At 34.2% G+C, this 10,398-nt stretch overlaps 1 protein-coding gene across 3 annotated transcripts; it reads right to left on the bottom strand.

The window, feature by feature from the left end:
* Nucleotides 1-165: 165 nt before the first annotated feature.
* LOC102590936 (pentatricopeptide repeat-containing protein At3g61360) lies at nucleotides 166-5,508 on the bottom strand. Of its 3 annotated transcripts, none has more exons than XM_006359765.2 (8): nucleotides 5,302-5,508; nucleotides 3,324-4,954; nucleotides 2,180-2,372; nucleotides 2,015-2,065; nucleotides 1,864-1,927; nucleotides 1,635-1,776; nucleotides 1,427-1,537; nucleotides 166-343 (listed from the first exon to the last, which is right to left on the bottom strand). In XM_006359765.2, the coding sequence occupies exon 2, from the start codon at nucleotides 4,855-4,857 to the stop codon at nucleotides 3,343-3,345; it is 1,515 nt and encodes a 504-aa protein (XP_006359827.1). In that variant the 5' UTR covers nucleotides 4,858-4,954; nucleotides 5,302-5,508; the 3' UTR covers nucleotides 166-343; nucleotides 1,427-1,537; nucleotides 1,635-1,776; nucleotides 1,864-1,927; nucleotides 2,015-2,065; nucleotides 2,180-2,372; nucleotides 3,324-3,342. The 3 variants fall into 3 exon arrangements, with proteins under 3 accessions (XP_006359827.1, XP_006359826.1, XP_015170063.1); XM_006359764.2 differs by lacking the exon at nucleotides 166-343 and adding an exon at nucleotides 823-1,320; XM_015314577.1 differs by lacking the exon at nucleotides 166-343 and having other exon boundaries at nucleotides 823-1,537.
* Between the last annotated feature and the right edge of the window lie 4,890 nt (nucleotides 5,509-10,398).

Here is a 10,398-nt window from a genome sequence, read left to right on the forward strand (position 1 = left end):
ATGACAAGGGAAACCCGCAGTCGCTACCCTTTGGGTGCGCACAGGGTAAAAACTCCGCTCCTATGCAATAGCTCGCAAATCACATAGGAGAGGTAACCCGCACTAGGCAAGCCTGGTGTGACGAGCTCGACCCAGAAGGCAAACCCCTTGCTTTTGCTGGCAAGGGGTTTCGAACTTGAGACCTCCAACATGGAAGTCCCAAGTCCAAACCACTGGGCCACCCCATATGTCTTATCTTCTCCATACCCAAAGATGCAACCACTAGACATCTTTCTTCCTCCTTCCCACCTATCTAACCTTACACCAGAACCCCTATCCACGTCCTTCATAACTCCAAGCAGCCCTTCAACAACATGGGAAACATAGAAAATGATGGTCAAAAAGCACTTCTGCAAATTAAATGCAAGCCACATGTCCATGTAAATGAAAACAGACGTGATGCCTCGACACAGTAAACTTCTTACAACTAATGTCAAAAACTGGAGACCAAATGATGTAGAGCTAAGGACAATGGATAACTTGGAGACCGATTAGGCATATTTACTCATAGGTGAAATGTGTTATTTGAACTGGATATGTTGGAAACGCAATGGACCTTTTAAAGATGGACTCAACTCATTTATTAACCCATTCAATCCCTTCAGAACCCATAAAAGCGAATGAAGTAGGACTATCGTTACAAGTTAAACCTTCTATGTTTTTAGCTTCAATGAAAGAATGACAAAAGATTACTTTCTTTTTCTTTTCACAAAGGGTTGACACTTCGAACAAAAAGAAAGAAAACTAAAAGGAGGACGGAAAAAATGATAGCAAGCAACGCCATGACTAGAAAAATCGCATGCAGATCTTGTTTATTTGAATTGAAAAGTAGCCATTTTGAAGATATTTCAGTCTGACTAAATTACACAGTTGTGACCAATTGGGCCACCGCAGAAGGCCATTCTATGTGACATGTAGCGCAACTTGTTTATATTTAATATATATGCACCACGTTCAGTTTAAATAATTGATGGAGCTAAAGTCCTGCATTCTCCCTCCATGTATAATTGCATATATATGTTGAACTTCAGAAGAAATCATGAAATCAAGGACTATCCCAGATGACAACCACTTTACAACTTGTATTTACAAAATTGATGATGGAGATAAGTGATCAGCGGTAGTGCTTAAAAGTATTCACAAAATCAGTAAAGACTACCAAGCGACCAGCAGGATACACTTAGTCAAATCTTCAATTATTTCCAGCAATTAAACATCTTCCATCCAAGTGACATGAAACTACCCATGTTTAGAAGTCGAGCAATAATTTCCAAAAACCAGCTGTTGGGGAAAAAAACTGAGAGAGGGGAGTAAATAGATGGCTGATAGTGCCATCACACTGATTGCAACGCAAATCATGAGGGCATAACAGAAACTGGGAAAGTACCTTTCAGTATTTAGATCCTTCCCAGTTACTCCTGATGGGATCTAAGTCATAATTTTAGACAGCACTGCCAAAATGATACTTTCTAACAATTATATGCATTGCATGTAGCACCTGCAATGGCAAAGTGTCCCATATGAAGGTAAGCTATCAAAGTAACTTCTACAGATCTACAAAATAAGGAGTTTAAGGACTAAACCGAATAACAAACCTGCAATAAGTGTGATCACATAACCTCTTTTATAGGAAAAACTCCTATCAAAGAAAATAATCTCTCAGGATGGTACCTGCTGACCAGCCCTGTGTATATATCCAAGAGACCTAAGAGCATCAATCTGTTGCATCTCAAAGAACTGGCAAGAAATAAACTCAATTAGCCTTTATTAGCTATTGTTGAGGAGAAATAAGACTATACATATTATATCCAAAAGAAAACCGACCTTGTTAACTAAATTAACCATTCCATTACTGTGCATTGTAGATTTAAGTGCTCTCTGAAGCAACCTATCAAAATTATAATAAACAATCAGCCACTGAGAAAATAAACAGACAAGTCGTTTCTAATGAATCTATGAATAATAGATTACTTACCATTGAAAGTGCCAACTAAATCACAAAATTGTGATCAGATGCCCCCTGTGGCTGCATGAAAGTTTCATAATCATAAATGTTAGCACAACCTGCATATGACATCTGAATAGAGGACATTTTGTTAAAGTAGTGACTACATTGAACTGATTATGAAGAGTAATATACCTGACAACCGATAATACAATGCAAAAGTTGGTGTAAGGTTGGTAACTGTTCAAGCAACTAAATAACCTTACTGCCAGATATCAAGCAAATAGAGCAGAGGAGTTTTACTCTCCTTTGTCAATAGATCAGTTGCATTTAATGTTTCTGAAAACCCTCCCCATAAGCAAATTTGAGCCCAAAACACCAACAGCACCTAAGTTTGAATGACCAAAAGAACATATAAATGATAGTAATACATGAGCAAGACAAAATGCCATGAAATTTCAGTGGAATTCACACAAGCAATAGATTACTATAAGGAGAAATGGTCTACCCCGTACTTGTAAACTCACTGCAAGGAAATCCAAATTGAGATAAAATTAAATATCAGGATTCAGGTAACACTTAAGTAGAAATTGGCCTGGAGAACCTTGACATCTTAGCCTTAACAAATAGTAATATAACGTATAACGTCTACATGTACTCATCTAGACATACACAACTGTAGAGGCTACTGTGAAAAATGAAGTCTACTGCCACTGATAATTCTCAGCATTTAGCAGGAAATACGTTCCCATAATGGTCTTATACTAACAACAATACAATGACAATTAGGAAAACCAAAAGCAGAAAAACCATAAGCATAATAAACTTGCACAACCTAAACTCAACGAATGAAGATTGTCGAAGAGCCTGAAATACCAAAACAAATTCATGATGCATGAATCTTTCCATTTTTATACAAGTGTTCAAATATTTCAGAGAGAGAAGAAAATGGAGCATACGCCACATGAGTAGAGATAGAAGATTTAGATATAAATCACGTGCTTGAGGCCAAATGCTCATCGTACTTAAAACTGATCTTTTTGCATTCCTGTAAAATAACAACAGTAGAATTTATCCAATAAATCTGAAACAACACAATAGAAACACAGTCTCTCTTTGCAGAAAAAATCCGATAGACAGTTTCAGTGGTCAAGAAACAGCTATGCGTAACGGCAACAAAAAATTGAACCTAAACAAATAAAAAGACCATACCAATACCATTGTTACACAAACTCCAACTAAAACAGAGCACTCATTAAAACCAAAATGAATATTTAACTCACAGAAATATCTCAGCTATGTGTAGAATCAAATAAATCAAGCAAGTAACTTTATTCACCTTACTTACAGCTCTGTACCTAGGCTGTGCCAATAGTTTGTCCATTAGGAGGCAATATCATTTCTAATCTCTTCGTCATTTGGTAGAGCTTCTGTAACTTTTCCTCCTCTCCCAGCTGTAAGAGAAACCTCTTCAACATCTCAAACACTAGCTCGCTCATGTGCCTACCCCTCTTCAACATTTGCTCAGAGCACTCAAATGCTTCTTCAACTTTCCCACGGGAGCACAATCCTGTGACCAGAATTTCTAAAGAATGGCAGTGTGGACAGTGCCCTTTATTCATCAGGTAATTCCATAAGCTCAAACCCAGATCAACTCTCTGGTTTTCACAAAAGAATTTCATCAGCATCACAACAGTACGTGCCTTAGGCAAGAAATTTTTGTCAACCATCCTTTCGTAAAGATCAATGACACCACCAACATCATTTGATCTTATCAATCCCCAGAACATAGTGTGGTAAGTTAAATTGTCAAACTCAATATTTTTCTCCTCCATCTCATCCATTAAGACTGCTGCAGATTTGACATCCCTGGATTTGATAAGAGAACTCAAAAGTGCATTATAGGCTCCAGTGTCTGGTTGAAAATTTCTCTTGAAGATTTCATTGAAGAGTTCCTTAGCTTTACTTATATTACGAGCAATCCCTGCTCCATGAATCAAAGTTGTTATTGTTTCTACTGTAGGCAAGCAATTTACCCTATCCATTTCTTCAAACAGCTTCAAAGCATCACCAAAACGACCTTTCTTGCAGTATGCATCAATTCTTATACTGTATGTTACAGAATTAAGCTTAAAACCTCTTTTAACCATCTCATGGTAAAACAACTCTACGGCAGTAATATCCCCTGATTCCTTGAACCCCAAAAGCAAGATATTCATTGTCTTGGTATCAGGTGGGAACCTAGAATGGAGTTTGTTGAATACTGAACGAGCTTCTTTCATCTGCCTCTGTGAGCAAAATGCTCGAAGAAGAATATTGAACTCTTCGGTGCCAAATTTCTTCCCGGGGAATAAATGCTGCTCCATCTTCTCAAATGCTTCAAGGGTATCTTCATAGGACTGATATTTTGCTATTCTTGATAGCATGATGCTCAATGACTTAAGGGTGAGCAACGACGGTTGTAGCTGTTGAATTTTCTTCATTAGTTCCCAACCCTTATCAAAGTATCGCATTCTTGCTAGTACGTGAAGTGTCTTCTCAAATGCATCAGAGGTTGGACTATACTCAGGATGGTGGAGGCAGAACTCAAAAAATTCATATGCTTTAAGACCATTTGCATGTGCCGCAAATAGGCGACCAATGACATTTTCAACAAACATGGTAGACAGGATACTCGAAGAGACATGCCGTTTAAGCGTTGGTTGCAGAGGCTGAACAGGAAAAGGGTGGTCATTGATGATTCTAGCAATTGTTTCAACTTCATCTTTTGTTTCTGAAACAGAATGAACCAAACTGCTTGACCAAAAGCGATGTCCAACAACTCGCAAAACTCGGCCAAATTTATCTATTCGAGTAGAAATCACAACCGCCATTTCAAGTAACAAGTCAAAGTTTTGCACTTCAATCAATACAAACACGATAACAACCACACCTTATCCTATCTGAGTGAGCTGACAATCGTTTAGCAATCTACAGAGATTTTAGAAATCTATTAGAAAAAGGCAGCATCTAAAAGCTCATCAACTCAAACAAATTAAAAGGTATCCTCTAACAACTCAAAAATAATACTCTAGCATTCAGTAAATCTTAACAATTTCTATAAAACTAATCTTAGTGATAACAATACTCACTTATACCACCAAATCATACCAGAAACTAAATGAAATTAAAAAAAAAAAACTCCTATATTTGTTAACTATCAGCAACACACCCAACAGTTCCACTAATCAATATGCAAAACGAAAAAACTGTTAAACACAAAGCAAAAAAGAAGGTTAATGAATATCAAATGCTTAGGTTAGGGTTCTGTAACTCACAAAAGTGAAAGATTTACTCTAGATAAGGAAGGTCGACCAGCGACCGGCGACCAGGACTGCAAATTCTGGAGCGGATGCTTTGGAGGAATGGCGAAAACTACTCTCTGCTTAAGAAAAATTGCTAACCCGTTCGATTATTTGAGAGTTTGAAATATCGTTGTACTATGACTTGAACATTTAACAATCTTTGGGTTAAAATGTCTCTCTTCAACTCATAGCAACATAATTAGGCTTTTAACCAAATTTAGGCGGCCTATCAGTGGTTCGAAAAATAATCAATTTAGTTGTTGGTAATCAATTTATAAACATGTTATATTGATAATTATAACAATAAAATACTTATTATGGATTTTTTATTAATTGATTAGCAGTCATAAATAATTTAACTTAATTGATAAAAATTATTTCTTTTAATTTTTTTTAAAATTGATCTAATTAGATAAATCAAGTTCTAATATGATAAATTATGATTGAAAAAAGTATTGAAAACACCCTTGAATTTGACACAATTTATTAGTTTCTTTCTCGAATTATTGACAGTATTTAAAGCATCCCTCGACTTGATCAACTAAACTTAGATATACCCCCGATCTACTACATGATATAGGAAGTGGTCTCAAACTCTTGTAGGAGCATGAAGCTCTTAATAAAAAGCCGAAAGAATTGTTAAAAACACCCCTAAACTAGGCGAGAGTTTAAGGGTGTATTTCACTCATGTTGTAAGATCGGAGTGTATTTAAATTCAATTAGTCAAGTTAAATGGTTTTTAATTTGTCAATAATTCATGAATGAAAATAATAATTCGTGTTGAATTTAAGAGTGTTTTGGGGAAATTAAGCAAATACCTCATAAAAGCAAAATAATTACAAACATATACCCCTTTACATTCATACCCCACTAAATAATTACACTATTACCCTCCCCCCCCCTCCCACACACACACACAAAACTAAATTCGCTTAACTGATACTAAATAAGTAACATATTTTGTATTGGTATCATTAATGCTGATAATTTCACTTAATTGATATTAAATTAGTATATATATACTCTTATAGTATCATTGACTAATGAGTAATTTCTGAATAAGAAACCTTAATGATACCATAAAAATATATATACACTTATATTATCATTGACTAATGAGTAATTTTTTAACAAGTTACCTTAATGATACCACAACAATGTACATATACTCTTATATTATCACTGACTAATGAGTAATTTTTTAACAAGTTACCTTAATGATACCACAACAATATACATATGCTCTTATAGTATCATTGACTAATGAATAGTTTTTGAACAAGAAACCTTAATGACACCACAATATACATATATACTCTTATGATATCATTGACTAATGAGTAATTTCTGAACAAGAAACCTTAATTACACCACAATATACATATACTCTTATATTATCATTGACTAATGAGTAATTTCTGAATAAGAAACCTTAATGATACCAATACAATATAATATATATATATTAGGAAAAGATTTCCTAGGATAAGGTTTTGATCACTTTCGTGATTTGTAATATAACATGGGACTGTTATTCTTATTGTGTCTAGTTGTATTGGTAAGTCTATCATATTCTTACAACTAAAATTGTTACCCTCAAAGGTTTTATAATTATAAGGATTTCCTTCGTAAATTTGTAATCCTTCTATTAGAATTCCCTTTATATGGTTAGCTGTAGCTCCGGTTTGGATTAATTGTCTTCTTCCTTTTGTATTTCTTTATTCATTCTGATTCATCTGAATCTTCATCTGAATTTGTAGAATATTCTTTTCAGAATTAAATTAAATATAAGCAGATGCATCGGTTTGTAGTACCAAATTATCGCTATCTTCTGGTAGTCGAAGTTTTCTTGTTCTGAAAGATTGTATTTCATGTTTTGTTGTTAATTTATCAGGAAAATCCATTATCTTCTTTGAGATGTGTGATTTAAAATTATTGAAAAATTGTTACAATTATGAAAAACCACAGCAGCATCTTATTTATATTCATGCTATGAAGCATATACAACGCCATGTGCATTTAATTAGAAGGAGAGCATGGAAACACCGCATAGCTATTCATCATATTAATAGAGCACTTCTTGAAATGGAAAAAAACATACTTAAGTACTTGCTTAAGATCTACAAAACTCATTATAGCTATTCATGAAATGAAATTGCTTAAAATAAAGGGATAAGGGTCTGAAAAATACCTCAACTTTGGTCGGATTTGCTGTTGCGATACTAAACTTTGATGAGGACCTATTACCTCCCTAGACTATTTAATACCGTATTTTAAACATATATATTTGCCCATGTGGACATAAAAAATAATGTAAAATTATAAATAGTAATGTGTCCACGTGGGCACATATATACCTTTAAAATACACTATTAAATAGTTCAGGGGGTAAAAAATATGGTATTAAATAGTCTAGGGAGGTAATATGTCCTTATGAAAGTTTAGTATCGCAACAGCAAATCCGACCAAAGTTGAGGTATTTTTCAGACCCTTATCCCTAAAATAAATGAGTATTTTGCCTATAAAGATGCTCAAAGAATTTTTAAAAAATGTGTGCTTTTTACAGCATAAATTCCGCAACTCTGTTTGAAAAATAGCAACCATATAATGGTATATATATATACTGATTTAGTATCAGTTAAGTAAAATTCTCAGCCTTAATGATATCAATACAATATATGATAATGATTTAGTATCAGTTAAACGAAAATTACCAACATTAATGAAGGGGGTATGAACTGTAATTATTTATGAGAGAATGAATATTTCTTGAATTACTTTAGATTTGATATGAACATGTAATTAATTTTAGTTTTATGGCCCATTTACCTAGTTTTTCCTATTTTGAATACTTCTCTTATCTTGATTCGACTTATTAATTAATTTTGGATCATTCTTGTCTATTTATGCCTATAGTATATACACAACAACAACAACAACAACAACAACAACAACAACAACAACAACAACAACAACAACAACAACAACAACAACAACAACAACAACAACAACAACAACAACAACAACAACAACACAACAACAAACAACAACAACAACAACAACAACAACATATATCTAATGTTAATTCAATATCTTTCATACCTTTTGATACTAGAGAACAAATAACTTAGTAAGATGTAAAAAAAAAAGAATTTAAAACCCAAGTTTTGGAGAAATAAAGAAAAGAATATAAATATTAGAATGTAAATTAGTTTTCTGTCACAACTCACCATCAATTAAATAATATGTTCATTTGGCTTTGATTTATTGGGAGAAAGATTAATTAATACTCCACTTGAGTTGAGAAAGAAACGTTCACAACAAGCTAAAAAAATTGGCAAACTATATAATACAGTAAGTAACACATGGTCCAACTCTACACAAAAAAAAATCAAAATGAAGATTGTCAAAATAAAAAACTGTATATCATCAATTTCTGCAAATGAAGTGATTCCTAATGAAGAACTGCTGATAGAAATCTTCCTCCGTCTTCCAGTAAAATCACTCGTACGATGCAAATGCGTCGCGAAAAAATGGAATTATCTCATCACTAGCCCAAAATTCACCCGTCTCAGAGTCCCCTGTTTCAACCCTGCTCGTGGCCTATTTTTGCACTGTTCTTCTTTCTTGATCAACGCTCTTCACGAATTCATTCCCTTCACCCTCGAAAATTCAATTCAATCACCATTCCACAAGCTCATTTTCGTAGACGATTCTTATGGAATTAGAATCCTGCAATCTTGTAATGGACTTTTGCTATGTTGTAGTTTTCGCGTTCATGGACCTAATGAAAATTACTATGTGTACAATCCAACAACACAATAATTTGTTACACTTCCGAGACTGGGAGGGCATGGACAAACTTCCAAGGCTGTAATTGGGATGAAACTAGCGTTTGATCCATGGAAATCGCCAAATTACAAAGTGATTTGCATTCGTTTTTCTGATGAAGTGTTTCCTGATGATCAACACTATCAGGTCGAGATTTATTCATCTGAATTTAAGAAATGGAGGGTCGTGGGTTCACCTTTTCTAGCTCGTTACGATATAGGATTTAGGTATACTGGAGTTTATTGGAATGGTTCAATTTATTGGGAATGTGGTAACAACTCGTTACGTTTCAATGTGGAACAAGAAATGTTCGATAGGTTTCCTATGCCTAACATTAAAGAGAGCAGAGTTGCTTATTACGGAGAGTCTAGTGGATATTTGCATCTAGTACAAGTGCATAGTCGTCAAAAGCTCACTTTCTACAACATTTACGAGATGAATAGTGATGGCACGGAGTGGTACATGAAGTACCAAGTGAATGTTGAAGATGTTATTAACGTGTTCCCTCATATGATTCGACAATATCATGATCCAACAGACCGGAATTACTTAGCGATGAGTGTGCTTTGTGTTGTTAGAGGGGAGAAAGAGGAGGAGGAGGCCTTCATGATTTTGCACATTCCCAAAATGGTCATACGTTATAACTTGAGGGATAACACATTTTACAAGCTATATGAATTTGGAAATAATAGTATTGAAGAAAATCAATTTGAGGATGAAGATGAAGATTATGAGGTCCCTATTTCCCTGCAGTTTGATAGGTTTAGTGCTTTCCAATATGTTGAATCTTTATTTTGTATGTGAGTTCATTTTTTTGTAATGTAATTGAAAAAAAGATCTTCCTGAATTATGTCCATTATTTTGATTTCCAATGTCCAACTTGTTGTCCATTAATCACTTCATTCTCTCCATAAGGAAATGGTTTTTGATATAGTGGTAATAAATTATCATTAGCTATTGGTGTATGGGGTAGTACTAAAATTTGGCATATGTTTACTCTGCCCAAAATAAGTGTCACTTGAACTTATTTCAAGTCATTAAGAAAAAAAAGATAGTTATTGCATGAATAATTGCATATGATTGAGAAGAAATTGAATGAGAGTAATGCGCTAGTTCGTTTATCAAAAGACAATTTTTATTAATTTTATTTCTGCTACTTTCTTTAATTATGTCAAAGGCATTTTCTAATTACTAAAGAGGAGAAGTTGAGGATTCATTCACTTTAACAATTAGGGGCCG

The sequence above is a fragment of the Solanum tuberosum genome, unplaced genomic scaffold (genome assembly GCF_000226075.1).
Source record: "Solanum tuberosum cultivar DM 1-3 516 R44 unplaced genomic scaffold, SolTub_3.0 scf00294, whole genome shotgun sequence".
NCBI classification, from domain to species: domain Eukaryota; kingdom Viridiplantae; phylum Streptophyta; class Magnoliopsida; order Solanales; family Solanaceae; genus Solanum; species Solanum tuberosum.